This window comes from Mobula hypostoma, chromosome 6 (genome assembly GCF_963921235.1).
Source record: "Mobula hypostoma chromosome 6, sMobHyp1.1, whole genome shotgun sequence".
NCBI classification, from domain to species: Eukaryota; Metazoa; Chordata; class Chondrichthyes; order Myliobatiformes; family Myliobatidae; genus Mobula; species Mobula hypostoma.
The window spans coordinates 134,384,604-134,401,928 of record NC_086102.1 but is presented as its reverse complement, the minus strand read 5'-3'; the positions used below and the strand labels follow the sequence as shown (position 1 = coordinate 134,401,928).

At 38.4% G+C, this 17,325-nt stretch overlaps 1 protein-coding gene across 11 annotated transcripts in view; it reads left to right on the top strand.

Annotated features, from left to right (window-relative positions):
- Nucleotides 1-17,325, top strand: part of hdac4 (histone deacetylase 4) — a 494,468-nt gene that overhangs the window by 241,014 nt on the left and 236,129 nt on the right. For 6 of the 11 annotated variants that reach the window (XM_063051788.1, XM_063051782.1, XM_063051780.1 and 3 more), the window contains exon 3: nt 429-481. The exons of 3 other annotated variants lie outside the window; for them this stretch is intronic. In XM_063051788.1, the coding sequence (XP_062907858.1) occupies nt 429-481 (53 nt within the window). Of the gene's footprint in view, nt 1-428; nt 482-16,342; nt 16,673-16,754; nt 16,931-17,325 lie in introns of those variants that run through there. 2 more of the 11 variants (XM_063051793.1, XM_063051787.1) reach the window with 2 other exon arrangements.

The following is a 17,325-nucleotide window of genomic DNA, read 5'->3' as shown; positions in this document are numbered from 1 at the left end:
GGGAGTTGTATAGGGAGCAATTCCTGCGGAAAACAGAAATTCAGGAGGGAGGGGAAGCTGTGCTTGGTGGTGAGATCCCATTGGAGATAGCAGAATATAGTGGAAGTTACAGAGAATTATGTGCTGGACACGGAGGCTGGTGGGATGGTAGGTAATGACAAGAGCAGCCCAATCCCTGGTGGGGTGGCAGGAGGATGCAGTGAGGGAAGATGTGTGTGAAATGGAATAGCTTTTGTTATTTCATTTGCTTCAAAATGCTGCTCAATTTGCTGAGTATACAATATCCAGTTATGTCTTGTGCAATCGAACATGTCTATCTTTTGATGTAGCCAGCTATTTCTGTTTTTTTTCAAGTTTATGATTATTATCACCCAATACTCACTGTTTATGAACCTGTGAATTTCGTCCGTTTTCTGCCTTTTTTTTAGCTCGAACCTCTCGCTATGCTTCCAAAGAAAAAAGTCGTGCTGCACATCAACAGGTAGGTGGTCATCTTAGGTTCATTATAAATCCTGCTCCTCACCTCTATTATGTTTAGTCAGTCCAAAGCTTAAAACTACTTGAAAGAAAAACACTGAGCCGGAAGATATGTCGTGTATGCTTCGTTTTTACTGTAGTGAGGCACGCACATATGCCGTGGTAGCATAATGACGTATGCCATTTATGTACTTTTGTATATAACCTAAAATGAATTATGTAAACAACTAAGAATGCTTAATCAAAGAATGTATTTACCGTATGACTCAAATATTAAATACACAACAGTCATAAACTCGTCCTCCTCCCAGATTCTAACTCACATATATGCAAGTACAATTTGCAGTGGCCAAATAAGCTACCAACCAATATATCTTTGTAATGTTGGAGTAAGCTGAAGCATCCAGAGAAAACCCATGAGATCTCCGGAAAAGTAATAAAGTCCATGCAGCTCACTGTTCCTTCTAAGCTGCGTGGGTGTGTGGCCGCGCAGTAGCTGAAATGCTGCTGTGTACATAGCCTTTGTTGCCGCGCAGCTGGAATTTTCTTTTCTATAATGTTAATATAATTTTGATATTGTGTTAATATAATTTTGAAATTATGCTCATACTGTAAAATTTCAAAATCTTAATATAATTGTAAAATACCCTGTAATTAATTGCGTTAATGAATATAAGCTATTATTTTCTAAATAATAAATGTACCACAGCCTTTACTTTGAAACGTTTTAGAGTTTCAATGTATTCTGAATACCAAATAATGTTTCAATTCAGTTGAAGCACTGCAGTATTCAAAAGCAAAAATCAACAAGTTACAGTCACAGTATCTTGCCAATACTATTTTATTGGATTGAGAAAGTGAAAGATCTGCTTGCATCCATAAGATTTGATGTCAATACCATGCCTATTATTCAATCCATTTAACGTGTGTAATCACTTGCATGATAGATTTCCTGATAATGAGTTAAGAGAATGGCAAACTTTTGACCCCTTGCTATTGCAAATGCAACCAATTTTGACTTTGAAGAAGAGGATATTGTACAACTGACAAAAGATGCTCATTTACCATTACAAACTATGATGAAAGCATTGCGTAAAGAATATTGCAGCAATAACGTGATTTCGAATTTGCCTCTGAGAAAATTAAGACTGGTTATATTAAGATGTTCACAGATATGTTGAACTACTTTCTTAGAAATGAAGAATTTGGAGAACAATCAATTCTTGTTAACATTATTGAAACATTTCAAGTTTCTAGTGCTGACTGCGAATGTGGATTCAACCTTATGAATTCAATCAAATGTAAATCTAGAAATGGACTAGAAGTGGAACATTTTGATGGTCTACTGAGGATTAAGATGTATCTTTCATCTGGATACAAAATTATTCTGGACAGTGTTATAGATAATGGATTTGTAATAAAGACGGACAAGAAAAAATTTACAAAGTGTGAAAGATTGTCTTGTACTGTATTTCTTTATAACCTTGGCTTGCAGGTACAGCAGGTTATTAAGAAGTCAAATGGAATGTTGGCCTTCATTGCTAGAGGGATTGAATTCAAGAGCGGGGGGGGAGCGGTCATGCTGCAACTATACAGGGTACTGGTGAGGCCACACCTGGAGTACTGTGTGCAGTTCTGGTCTCCATACTTGAGGAAGGATATACTGGCTTTGGAGGCAGTGCAGAGGAGGTTCACCAGGTTGATTCCAGGGATGAAGGGGTTAACCTATAAGGAGAGATTGAGTCGCCTGGGACTGTACTCTCTGGCAGTCAGAAGAATGAGAGGGGATCTTATGGAAACATACAAAATTTTGGAAGGGATAGATAAGATAGAAGTAGGAAAGTTGTTTCCATTGGTAGGTGAGACAAGAACTAGGAGACATTGCTTCAAGATTCAGGGGAGAAGATTTAGGATGGAGATGAGGAGAAACTGTTTTTCCCAGAGAGTGGTGAATCTGTGGTATTCTCCGCCCAGGGAAGCAGTTGAGGCTTCTTCACTAAATATATTTAAGAAACAGTTAGATAGGTCTTTACATAGTAAGGAAATTAAGGGTTATGGGGAAAAGCCAGGTAGATGGAGCTGAGTTTACAGACAGATCAGCCATGATCTTATTGAATGGCCGGATGGCCTACTCCTGCTCCTGTTTCTTATGTTCTTCAGAGAGCCATAACGAAGTACAGAAAGGAAACAGGCCCTTTGGCCCATCCAGTCCATGTCAAAGCCATTTAAACTACGTACTCCTTTCAGTTAATAAATAAAATCAAAAGTATTTGATTTTTCAATTTTCATTCTAAATATTCACAGCATAGATATTCCAAAAAAGATTTGAAGTGCCACACAGCTGTTTTAAAAATAATTAGGGGTAACATTGATACAGACAGCACTGGAGGTTAGGAATAATCCAGAGTCGCTGGAGCTGTGAGGCAGCAGTTCAACCAGCTGCACCACTGTGCCGCAAGTATGTTTCTACCACCTGTTTAAAATATCTATATCTCCTCTATTGTTTTCCTTCATGCAATCTTCAGAATCTCTTGTGTTTAGCCATTTTTATTTGGTGGCTTTGAGTTAGTTTGGCTATCAATTACTTCACAAATTTAATGCACTTGTCACACAGCTTTAAAAGTAATGTAATTCTATCAAATGAACCAGTCAAGATACTGTACATTCTAAAATTCAGCCTCCTTCATCCCAAATACATTTGATATCCATGTGTTATAATAAAGGTAGCTAATTGAAAGAGAGTAGAGTCTTATTGTCATCATGTTTCAACTCCAGAGTGGCAGAGTCCAGTTCAGTCTTCGGATAAAAAATGGTAGCGAGAGTTTAATTTTAACGTGGTTGCAAATGTTTGTTGATGTGCTCATACAGAACACACACGTAGTGTTCAGGCCCATTCAGTGTAGCTATCATTTAGTGAAATGCTAAGATCTACTTCCATTAATGGGTAGTGCTAGCTTCAAGAATATAAAAGCTTAGAGCTCCTCAACATTGCATTTCTTCTCTTTTGAGCTTGGTATATTTAGTTAATTTTGTTCATTTTACTGAACTTGAGTTGAATGGCCTTTCTTTCTGCTAACTTTAGCTTAAGTGGCTTCGGAAGTCAGGAAGACGCATTTGGATTTTGTTCCATTCTTAGGTCCCAGAGAAGTAGGTTAAGGTATATGCAAATAAATATTTTCATAAAAGCAGTCTTAATATCCATGGAACTGTATTTCTTGGCACAGCATAAAACAATCTTTTGGTTAGTAAGATCACTTCAGTATTGCAGTAGGTGATATAGACAATTACTTAGGAAGTCTTATTTAATTTTCCTAATACTGTGTCCCAAATTCTTTCTGGCACTTATTTGCTGACTGAGATTAAGCAGACCATTATAATTGGATGTATGCAGGAATGAAACTAGTGACAAGGTAATACTTCAAATGAATGGTCAGAAACTATACCAAGTAATGTGGAAGTGGGGAAAAATCTACTTGTGTTGCTAACAGTATTTCAAGGAATCTTTATGTTTTATGCAGGCATATAATCAAATTTGAAAGGTGCTATTCTGCCTCATAAATCCCTTATAATGGAGATGATAATTTTTATAAATATTATGTAAGCAATTGATGCAAAATACTTTTTGAATACTACGAGGGTACTCAGTTGCAGTCCCAGTCTCTTCATGTAATGCATGTTTCCCTTTCAGATGAATGGTTCTTTACAGCATGAAGGTTTAACCTATTGTTAGTTTGCAGATAATAGTAAATCTGATTGAAGCTTTATTTGCCAGTTGTATGGCTTATTCAGCATTTTAAGAAGATTATGGTAGCTGGTACAATATATTTGTTTAGTTGTACAATTCTTTCAAAATCAGTCTTAATTGATAAAGGGTCCCTGCTTGTAACTTTGTGCAATTTGTTTCTCTGTAGTTGCAGCTTTTATTGGTGTATAAATTTTCCACCATGGTTTTCAGTTACTATTTCTGAGCATTTTCTACTCCCCTGTAATGGTGTGATTTTTGAAAGCAGTAAATAATGCAACTTACTTTGTCTTTAATTGAAAGTTCAAGTCCTGTTTTTATCTTAATCAAGTCAGGGAAAGCCCTGGCTTTCAGCTAGAGTGGAAATAGAGACAACACAGTTGTTGCAGTGCCCTGAAACCACACATTTCCCCACACTGGAAATGTTGTCACGGGCCGATGAAACTGAGAAAGAATGAAACTCAATTGCCTTAACCTTTTATTGTTAAGCAGCAACTGCTCACCCTGAAAATACAAATAGGCACAGATTTTTGAGCAATAATTATGGTGAAATGACTGACTATGACAATTTAATGGTTTTCATGCTATGATGGCATAATTCCACAATGGCTGTGGTGATTCATTTTGACCTAATACTGTGCTGTTTTGAACTAACTGCATCATCGTCAAACTAAGGTCACTTGAACTCTTGCATGGGTAGGCCATTTAGGAAAGAGGCAGTCCAAAATTTTCCATTTGTTCTGTTCAAATGAATTGTTTGCTTGTGTTCTCAGTGGTAATTACTGCTTAACAAGCTTTATGACATTAATTTTAAATATCTTTATCATTTCAAAGTGAGAATAATACAAAATATTAGTGTTTTGTGCTTTTAAATGTCAGCTCTACTTTAACCAATCTTTATTTAGCAATCTATTTTTTAAAGTTGGATTTTAAAAAAGGAATATTTCCCAATTGTAAGAAGTCTTCAATGTGTTACGTACCCCGTAACTGGGTTGCCAAACCAGCAGAAATGGATCACTCAGTTGGAGTCTGGATTACTAGAACTAAGAAAGTTTTATTAAAGAAACAAGCAACACAGTAATCGAAAGGATAATAAATGCAACAGTTCAGCAGTGATAAACACACATGTGCACAGAATTAAGATAACAACATCAATCAAGCTCTATTGTTGTCTAGGGGTAAATGACCAATTTCAAAGTGACACAAAGTTCAGTCCAATTTAGTTCAGTTCGCAGTAATCATTGCCATGGCGATGGACAACGTCGGGGGAGGGAGAGAGAGAACGAGAACGACTGATCATTCAGAACGGCTTCCACTCACAAACCGGCGATCTTGCTCACAAGCAGCTTTCGGGCGGGTCCTTTGTGATGTCACCTGAGGTCACCGACTGTGACCCCTCCTCCAGATGTGGTCGATCCTGTGCAGTGAACCCGGCACCCAAGCGAGGGTGGACACACACCGGGTTTCCGCTGATCGTACCTTTCCACCCTGTGCGTTTATGGCACCGCTTCCAGGGTCTCGTTACCTCGGGTATCGTGTGTGTCCTGCCTTAGCGAACCTGTCCCTTTTTATCCCCCTGCTGGGGTATCGTCTGTCCATCACTTCAGACAGTTCAGGGTTCAAAGGGGGAGCCGCTCTAGACAGCTCGCTCTCCCGTCCCTTCATTACACATCTCCAGATCGCCTGTCCATCACTTCAAACAGTTCAGGGTTCAAAGGGGGAGCCGCTCTTGACAATACCCAGACGGATGGCTCCTTCATTAACACCTCCAAATGCTGCTTCATTGTGTGCCTTATCTCTCCCTCCCCTGAGGACAGGTGGCAGACCACTGCTGATGCCACTGGTGCAAGCCCAGGCCAGCAAACATCTTAATTTATGTGTATTCTCGTCACAAATGTTAGCCAACTCAATGGCACATCAGAATTACTTGGCACAAGAGCATAAAAAATAGGAGTAAAAGGACAATTTATCAGGGCTTATTTACCCAGGCCACAATATCTCTTCTGTCCACATAGCCCTCAATCCCCTGACTTGCAACAGATTTTTTTATTGAGGTAGTTTCTACATTTCTCTGGGGTAGAAAATTCTGGGAAAAATATCTATGCATCTCAGTTTCAAATGACTGGCTAGTTTTTGGGTAGCTGGATCACCTTGTTCATGACTCAGCCATTACTGAAAAATCTCAAAATCCCCCCGTCATGCATGCCCTGTTAATATCTTGAATGTTTGAATAAGATTGCCCCCATTCTTCTAAACTGTGAAGAATGCAGATACGATCTGTTTGGCTGCCATTAATAGGTCAATCCTCTCATCCGGAAATAAACGTGGTGAATCTGTTTTGGATTGCCTCCTATGCTACTGTATCCTTTAAGTAAGGGAGCCAAACTCTGTGCAATACTTCAACTGTGATCTCACAAACACCCAGTACAATAATAGTAACAAAATTTTCCTAATCCTCGATTCCAATCCTTTTGCAATAAAGACCAGTATACCATTTGCCTTCTTAAGTTCCTACTGCACCTGCCTGCTATGTTTTTTGTGATTGTGATTCGTGCGCGTTCCTATTCACTCTTGATCAACAGCAGATGATTGTTGATTTGTCCTTGGCCAGAAAGTCAGGACCAATAATTATAATCATTTGGTAGGGTAATTTTAACTTGGGAGTGTTATTATTTCAGAAGGAAGGATGTGTATCTCGTATGCAAAATAGCAGTTTTAGATTACTAATTATCATAAAACACAAGGGAATGTACAGTTCTTCAAATAAATGTTACTTTAAGAAATGTGAGAAAAAGAATTAATTTCCTCTTTCATTACTGTTCAGTAGATGTTTGACTCCACATACCATTTGAAGTTTATTGAGTGTCTTGACAAATTTGATTGCATTTATTTGGAGAGTGGCGGACATGATTTCTAAGGGTAGAGCAGTGAATCTTTGCATAGGCTTTAGTAAAGCACTTGACAAGGTACCTCATGGTAGGCAGGTGCAGAAGGTGAAATCCACATAGAATCTGTGGTAAAATAGATTTAAAATTGCCTTGTTCATACACTCAGTGGCCACTTTAACGGGTACCCTGTACCTAATAAAATGGCTAATCAGTATATGCTCATGCTCTTCTGTTCCTATACCCCATCAGCTTCAAGGTTCAACATGTGCATTCAGACCATTTTTGCACGCCATTTTTGTAGCACATGGTTATTTGAGTTATTGTTACCTTCCTATCAGCTTGACCTAGATTGGCCATTTTCCTCTGACCTCTCTCATTAACAAGGTATTTTCATCCCAGAAATGCCACTTACTGATGTTCTTTGTTTTTCATACCATTCTCTGTAAACTCAAGAGACTGTTGTGCATGAAAATCTCAGGTGATCAATAGTTTCTGAGATCACCCCATCTAGACCGAATAATTATTCCACAGTTAAATTCACTTAGATCACATTTCTTCCCCATTCTGATGTTTGGTCTGAACAACAACTGAACCTCTTGACCACATCTGCAGGCTTGTATGCATTGAGTTGCTGCCACAAGATTGTCTGATTAGATATTTGCATTTACAAGAAGGTGTACCAAATAAAGTGGCCTCTGTGTGTAGAACACAGGATAGTAGTGGAGTGGTGATTTTCTGATTGGAGGTCTATGACTACTGGTGTTCTGCAAGAATCAGAGAGGGGTCTGGTTAATTGAACACATTGGGACCAGTGCATTTTGGCTCAATTAAAGTGCTGCCCCAATTAGCTGTGCATTGTATTAGCTATGCATAAATTCTCCATTAGTTCCTAATAGTTATTGACAGAGGAACTAATCCACTGTACGTTGTCATGTTCTTTTGATTGCCTATAAATGAACAAAATCAGCATAGTCACCTAATGCAGATAATGGATTGTCTCCAGGCAATATTTTCAACGATTGCATCCTCCAAATTTTCACGTTCGTTGTAACATTCAAGACAATTGTTGATACCTTCAAATCCTTCGTAGCTGAAGTTGTGAAATGGTTTCATTTCCACTTCTGGCTGTTTCTGGCATCTCCAAGTCTGAATGCTTTAAAACACTGTGAGCAAAACAGACGAAGGGTCTCGGCCCGAAACGTCGACTGTACCTCTTCCTAGAGATGCTGCCTGGCCTGCTGCGTTCACCAGCAACTTTGATGTGTGTTGCTTGAATTTCCAGCATCTGCAGAATTCCTCGTGTTTGCGTGAGCAAAACAGTACTGAATTGTCTTTCTGTTTATTTTTCACCAACTATCACTGATTCTTGAACACAAACACACACAACTGATGCCGTTTAAAAACTGTTCAATCTAAGCACAGTGTAATATCGAACAGCCATACGATGTGCGCATGACCGACACTAGTTAGAAGCTGTTCAGCAACAGTCTCCTGTCCCATTTAAGTAGTATACTATCCCAAATAAGTAGCTGCCTCAGTAACATTCTTCTGTCCCAGTTAAGTGGCATAGTTTCCTAAATAAACAATGGAAATCCCAGTTGTTTTCTCAGTTTGTTTTTGTCCTTTTAAGAGTTGTCCCAAATATATGTGTGACCCCCCCCCCCCGCCCCCGGGTTCGGTAGCCCGCATAAATCTAGGCGAAGATCGTCACCGCCTCCTGCAAAATGATGAAATCTCGTTTGAGTGGATGCTGAGTGATGTGTTCCCCTGTTACAACTCAGTACCTCGAAAGAACAGACGGTATACCATATACAATTAAACATTTGAGCTTTATAATTCTTAAGTTGACTACAGGCTTAGTACAAAAAACAGAAAGAGAAAAGGCCCATTTTAATGAAACAGTCTATTGTGCACGTTGGAGCTCACGGTTTCCCATCCTTGAATTCCTCATTGATTTCCTCTGAGCGTCGTTGACTCCCAGACCCTCACTGCAAGTCCACTCCACCCTGCGGTCTACCAGCTCACTTCTCTCACGTCTTCTCTCTTCATCTATCGCTGACAAAAGACTGTGAATACCTTCTCTCAGACACACAAGAAAGAAACAACACGCCTCTCATTGGATGGCACACATTCCAAAGCCCCTGTTATCTCTAATCATAACCCAAACACTTTGCTACAGAGAAACTATTACATTAGCAGTGAAAAATTACAGGGCGTTACATACAGCTGCCCCGATTAAACGATGGACCAATTAACAATAATCATCTGTATATATTAATGATTTGGGTGAAAGTGTATGTGTCTGATTCCCAAGCAGGTCCAGGTCAGAGGTCCCCACAGATGGGAATCATAAGGGCCAGTGACCCTGTCAGTCACCTGAGTTGGAGGTTCATACGAGACTGGAAATTGAGGCCTGAAAGTCAAATCCATGGTTGATACCCAGCGGTTGGCAAGTTCCGAAGGCCAAAGTCGAAGGTTGAAGTCCAAGGGTCGTCGAGTCCAGAGGTGGAGTCCTCGGAGTTGGATGGTCCGGTTGTCTGAAGCCCATTGTTTGCGAATCTGGGCCAAGGACTGCAGATTGTAGGCCCGATGTCTGAGTGTCCAGAGTCAAGAACTTGAGGCCTAGAGGTTTATTTATTTAGAAATCAATGTTTTGCACCCTTTTGGATTCAGATTTATTTATCACAGGTTCTGTTGAACATTGTGGGCATGCTGTGTTGGCCCTAGAATGTCTGGTGACACTTGCACTCGGCCCCCAGCACATCCTTAGTTTTGTATTGGTTGTTAACACAAATGATACATTTCACTGTATGCTTCGATATATATGTGATAAATAAATCTGAATCTGAAAGGGTGAAGAAGAGGTTCACTAGAATATTGCTGGGATTGGAGAATATTAGCTATAAGGAAATGTTTCCTCTTGAGTGTCAGAGGCTGAGGCAACCTGATAGAAGTATACAAAATTATGAGAAGCACAACTGGAGTAGACAGTAAGTCTTTTCCCAAATACTAGAGGCTATAGGTTTAAAGTGAAAGGCTCTAGGTTTAAAGTTAAGGAGATTAGGAAGGCAAGAATTTTTTTTAATGGTGGTAGATGCCTCAAGCATGCTGCCGGGGAAGGTGGTGGAAGAAGAGACGACCACAACACTTACGGGCATTAAGCACGTACGTAAACAGGGAATGGAGGGCTATAGACCATGAATGTGCAGATATGATTAGTTTGTTGGTACAGATATTGATGGCTTGAGGGGCCGGGGTCTGTTCCTGTTCTGCAAAGTTCTGGTTATTGATTCATTACAGTGTACTTTTTAAGGATTGGGGGTCATCTGGTGTTAAATTGTTGAAAATACCTACTGTAAAAAAGGGTTTGGCCACAACAACAGGATATCTCCAATAAAGTAGATGAAATTGATCACTTGTTTTAGTCTGGTGGTGCTAAGGGATGATATGGGAAAGTACAACTTCATTGCATTAAGTCTTAATAAAGCAATATTATGTACTTTTGACAGTCTAGCACATCAACAACTTTAGTTACAATTTTTATCATCCCTCTTGTAATACCTGCATGACATTTAAGTTTAGATACCTAGGAGAAACCTTCATGACTCATATTGCAGGTAACAGTAGAGCCATTTAATACCAATTCAAAGAAATCAAACTTGACCCATACTGTCTTGACAATTTTGGATAATTGAAGGCTTCTGTTGAAATGTCTAGGTGGACCATTAAGTCTGGATACTCTTCTCACCTAGTTTGACACCACATAAAGTTTATTTACTTTGCAGTATCTGATAAATTTTTTTGCCACTTCGCTGTGTTATCCAGTTATCCAACAATCTGAAAGTGTTTTACAGTTTTGGTGGCATTGTGAAACAAAACTGGTTTCAATTAATTTAAAATGTCAGCCAGAATAATTTCATGGTTTCAAAAAAAGCGCAAGTAATAAAAATCAGATGACTTGTTGATGTTGGCCATGGTATACATGCAAATTATGTTCTCTAGATCAAATGTCAGCAATGAAAGAAACACCAACAGTTTTTTTTATTGTGATTAACTTATTCTTATGTGTACTTCCCTATAAACCAACCTTAATGTAATTTATGTGGGACTTGAAATTGGACTGAAATGTGAAAAGCATTTAAGTTAAAAAGTATTGACGTTGGAAATCTGCTGACTGTTTACTTTTATACCCTCAAGATAAATTACTTGACTATTTGTTAGTCAGGGTTTTTAAATCCAATTAGTGTAGAGATTGCAGTCAGCAGCTGCTCTCTGTGTTATTTAATAGAAGAGCATCGAAAGTATTAACTAGTGCAGTTTTGAATTTTTGCTGAAACTGGGTCATCTAGGTGTTTGAGACGTGGTCAGTATCAATCTGCCTTAAGACTGAACTGAGCCATTGAAATAAGATCTGTGGCTGTGATATTTATAGAAGCTCTGCCATTTGCATTTCCTGTTATATGTTACAATTTGCTTTGGCATGAAGTATCTATTTTCACCCACAGCTTCTCAAGCTGTGGGTGGCAATAGCTATTTGTGAAAAAATTATGCAGTAGTTTTTTTTTGACTGATTTCATTCATTGAACCAAAGTGTGTACAATACTGTTCCAAAACAGAATTAAGAAAAAAAAATCCTTGTGTTCAATGGTTGGTCCAACCAGGTACTTCTCCCAGTTAAGCCTGGTTCTTGGCCCCAGTCTGCCAGAAGACGAAGAGTTTACTGATAGTTTTCCAACTGCTGTACCAAATACAAATGAAAGGGGTGTGGGGACGGGGGGAAACTGGGAAGGAGGGAAGGAGAGAGGGAGACAGAAGAGAGTTGTAGAGCTGTGGAGCTAATGTTGATCTAATCTAATGTTAATCTAATGTTATTTCTAATTGTATAATTCCCAGATGTCCAACATTTCAAGCACTCAGTGTTAGTCAATAGATGATTGCTCAAATGTCATTAAATTTGTTTCAGTACTTAACACCTCAATCAAAGAGTGTTTGACTCTGGGGCTTTTACCTTTAAAAGGACTGGAAAGATATGGTGATCCGTTCCAGTCCTTGTAATGGTGCACCATGAATCACCAGATTTATGCAATTATTTATAGAAAGAGTAGCTGTTCTAATGAAGGTTCCTGGACCTGAAATATTATCTGTTTTGCCTTCCACAGATGCTTTCTGACCTACTGGGTGTTTCCAGCATTTTCTGATTTTACTCCAGATTTCCAGCATCTTTGGTGCTTTTATTTTTATTCATGTAATTATGTCTTGTTTAATGGCACTAAATAAAATACCCAAGTAACCATTAATGACAGAATAGTTATTTTAATTATTTTATTAAAACATAAGTATTCTAATTAAATTAAATTAATGTAATTAATTCAAAACTCCATGAAGCTTTTCAATTTCCAGTGCTAATTATAATAGCTAAAATTTTGGCTGCATAGAAAAATGTTTTTTGTACATGAATTTTTCCAATAATTCGATGAATTAAGAAGGTTTGTGTATATACATCTGATATTACCTAGTTCTCCCTTAAACTATGTGTTAGTTACTCTCCAAATATAAATTGTATTTTACTCTGCACTCAGTAGCCACTTTATTAGGTACTTCCTGTGCCTAATAAAGTGGCCAATAAGTGTATGGTCATGTTCTTCTGTTGCTGTATCCTATCCACTTGATGTGTTGTGCATTCAGAGATGTTAATCTGCACACCACTGTTGTTACACATGGTTATTTGAGTTACTGTCACCTTCCTGTCAGCTTGAACCAGTCTGGTGATTCTCCTCTGACTTCTCTCATTAACAAGGAGCTTTCATCCATAAAACTGCCACTCACTGGGTGTTTCTTTTTGTTTTTTTTGCACCATTTTCTGTAAGCTCTAGAAACATTTGTGAATGAAAGCCCTAATAGATCAACAGTTTAGGAGATATTCAAACCACCTCCCCTGGCACCAGCAATCATTCCATGTTCAAAGTCCCGTAGGTCACATTTCTTCCTCATTCTTTGTTTGGTCTGAACAACAACTGAACCTCTTTAACATATCTGCATGTTTTTATGCATTGAGTATACACATAATTGGTTGATTAGACATTTGCATTTATGAACGGGTGTACCTAATAAAGTGGCACAGAGTATACATTTTAAAATGAATTTTGTGGAGACGTTTAGGGAGTATTTTGGCACCAAGGAAAGGAAGATGAAAACACTAGATGCACAGGCAGTTTAGCATCTGTGGAATTGCAGCTTTAACTTTAATTCTGTGGAATTTAACAAAATAGGCCCTTTTATTGTCAGAGGTGATGTTGTGCACTGGTGGCAGGTTGGTAGAGGACAGTTGACGAGTGTAAAGACCTTCATTTGTTTCAGTGATTGAACTGGCATAAACTCTGAACTTGGCCTCCAAATGTGCACAAGCATGTGTTATTACTGTGCTGCTGAAGTTGTTAATTTTGTAGTGGAGGTGAGATTGGTTGAACCATTTTTGTGTTCCTGAGAGGTTGTTTGAAGGTAAGGAAGCAATAATGCATTGAGAAAGGTTGGAGAAACTGAGGCATTGAAGCCATTTTGCTCGGCACCCATCCGATCTGAGATTAGGATCAAGTAATAGAATCAGAATCAGGTTTAATGTCATTGGCATATGTCATAAAGTTAGTTGTTTTATGGCAACAGTGCAGTGCAATACACACGAAAAGCTATGAATTACAGTAAGAAATTTATATATATAATTTTTAATGAAGTAAGCAAATCAAAAAGAGAGCAAAAAAAAGTGAGGTAATGTTTATGGTAGGTTCATTGTCCATTCAGAAATCTGATTGCGAAGGGGAAGAAGCTGTTCCTAAAATGTTGAGAGGGTGTCTTCAGGTTCCTGGACCTCCTCCCTCATGGTAGCAATGAGAGGAGGGCATAATTTGGGTGATGGATGTCCTTCACAATGGATGCTACGTTTTTGAGGCATTGCCTTTTGAAAATGTACTCAATGCTGAGGAGGCTAGTTCCCATGATCGAACTGGCTGAGTTTGCAAGCTTCTGCAGTTTTTTCTGATCCTATTCAGTGGCCCCTCCATATTAGATGGTGATGCAGGAAAATGCAAGAAGAGGACAAATATTTGCAGTCAGCCAAATTTGAAGAGGGTTTTCTATAGTCCTTCCTGATTATAACTGTCCCTTCTTCATTGAGGTTGAGAAGGTCCATGTTTAGTGTTGTTTTACCCACTTGCATTCTTGGAGTTATCATTGGTCCCACTGTGACTCTAACTGCACAGAATCCATGCTACCATTTAAAGTACAACTCTGAAGGCACTTAAAAATTGTTGAGGAGAAGCCTGTTGATAACTCTTCCTTTATCAAACAGCAAGGAAACCGTTCTTTAGTTACCGAGGTATGATTAGTCACCCTTCTTGAAGATGGGTACCATTATCACTAATCTAAACTTTGTCCATATCTGAGCAGCAGAGGGAATTGCAGCAATGAGGTAGTGGTCTAAGGACCAGTGTGCTACGGGTAGTTGATGAACTTGCTCAGTGTTTTCCAATAGCTGCAGCAGGGGTGACAACATCTCTCTTGCACAAAATAGTTCTTTGCCCTCAAAGCTTATAACAAACACATTTCTCACGCTGAATCAGGTCTTAACTGGAGTTTGTGATCATAAGACAAAGGAGCAGAATTAAGCCAGTTAACCCATCAAGTCTGCTCCGCTATTCGATCATAGCTGATGTATTTTCCCTCTAAACCCTGTTCTCCTGCCTTCTTCCTGTAACCTTTGACTGGTCATCTGTTGTGAGTCCAAATGTACTCAACTCCTTGAAAGTGGGTTCTCCTTTCAAGTGCTTTACTTGCCACTCTTTCCCAGTTTGCTCCCGACTTTCTCTCTTCCCTCTCCATCTTCCTTTGTTCCACAGATTGATAATCCCAAGCTCTCAGACAACCATCTCATATATTTCCTCTTCAAATCCTTTATCTCTTCCTTATTGTACCCTTCTGTTTTCTGCAGCCAACTGATTTCCTCAACATAGCCCCATAGTGGCAAGAAAATACAGTCAGTCAGACCATGGGCAGGCAAGGAAAATCTTGCTCCATCACCCAGAACCCAGGGACTTGACTAACAGCAGTGGCTGCACTTTACCGTTAAGTTTAGGATATACATTTCTTCTCAAAATTAAAAGTATTGTATTCCTCCTTTAGCTTTGTTAACTTTGTATATCAAAGATAAGTGAAGCTTTTCATAAATTCATTATCTTGCATCTATTCACAAAAACCTGTCGGAGGTTTAATGAGCATATAGTAAATGTCAGATAGTTCTGGTGTTCATAGTATTATTTGTTCTTCACTAAAAGGTTAATAGAAATCTCTTCCATACACATATTCAGACATGTGTAAAGAAAAAGTGCGTAACTAGGTACAGGTAACTATTATCATGCATGGAAGCAAAGCACTACTAAAAGATGTATCCTCAATGAAATTAAATTTGCATTCCTCTAGCAAAGACATGCACTAGGTTTAAATGCTACACTCCACTGTTGTAAAATTTTTCCTCATCGGTTGCAAATGGAATTTGGTTTCATTAAATGCCACTATACTCCTGTCATGCAGATTTAATCAGTGTTTCAAAATAATTATCAGTTCCAGGAAATTATCATATTTTCAACAAATATAAGCTGTTTTTTTTCTAATGAAACATATTAATGTAAAAACTTGCTATCAAATGTTTGTTCTCATTAATTCAACTAAATGAATTTAAATTTGTGACAGAATGGTAAATGGCTTCAGCAACTGGAAATACATTCTGCTATCTCTGGATAATTTTTTTTAATCTCTGCCATGTGTAATAACACAAAAAACTTAAGAATCTGCACTCTTAGTCGTGTGGTATGTCATATTGTGCACCCAGTAACGTTACATGTGGTCAATCTAGTTTTGTAAGAAAATCATGTGCTGACCTAGCAAGAGACACTTTGAAGAGACTTTGTACTTTGCTACAGTTCAGGGGACTCCTGTTTTAAGATCTTGTTAATAATAATGGAACATCTTGATGTATTTATTTGGAAATTAAAAGTTATATGTATTTCCAATGTTTAAGAAATAAGGGAAGCATGAGCTGTCCAGAGCAACTCTGTCAAAAAAGAAACTGGGTGGTTTAGCACTTCTCTCTTGTACTGTCCAAGTAATATTTTACAAATTATTGCTAGAATTTTATTACTTCACCCTAAAATGCAGGGTGATGCTTTTGTTTCTTGAGTATGTTGCGGACTAGTTGTATGCATGTTGTAAGATCATTTACTAGCTAGTGGGATTTGATTGGGTGTATTGTGGAAATATTAACTCGTGTGTGACTTCATTTAATGAGACTGGTTTAGCTGTACTGGGGGTACTGCTGGTCTGGGGCTAAATACATTCATTGAGTTTCCAGGAAATGGGTGACTGTGCAGTAAGTGCTCAGTATGCTTGACAGAGAGTTCTGATGTCATCATCACTAAATAAGCAAATAGCTTAGGCAAACCTGCCTTGTTCTGACGGAAACTTAATTTCTTTCTCATCAACAATTGCTTCAAGTTTGCAACTGCAGTAAATGGGGAAGGTAACCATGGGTACTGTCTGCTTCATAATGTTGAATGAGTGATTTGTCTTGGCTTTCATCAGCTGGGAGAGGATTTTTAACAATTGTATCAAAGGAACACTGAGGAAAGCGTTTGCAGCTAATAGCCATTGGATGTTAGTAGAGAATGTCCTGGATTACTAGCTTGTTTTCTGTTCTGTGCTGCAGTGGAATGTCGCTAAATGTGGCTTCCTGATATTAACCTCTTATGGCATGAAGTTGTGGCCATTGATATTAATGGTAAGAAAGAGCTATTCTATTAATTTTCAGTAGTAACATATTTCCCAATCCCCTGGACCTTTTAAGGCAGCAGGAGAAAAATAGAAAAATCTACAGATGATTCTTTTTAACTTAGAATCTGCAATCTGCTTGGCAATAGGATTTGGAGTTTTTAAAAAATCAGCTTTTTAGAAAAATCTGCTTTTTTGACATTTATATTTGAGAATAAGCACACTGTATATTTTGTACTTTATACCTTTTGTTTCGAAAAGAAACAATTGTGCAATAAAAAATTCTCCCTGCTGTGAATGTTTTTTTTGTAGATATTTGCTGTGGTGTTTTTTCCCTCAGTTTTACCTCTGATTATTGTCTCTGTTTTGTGTGGGTGTCGCAATCAGGTGCTGCAGAAGCTGTAA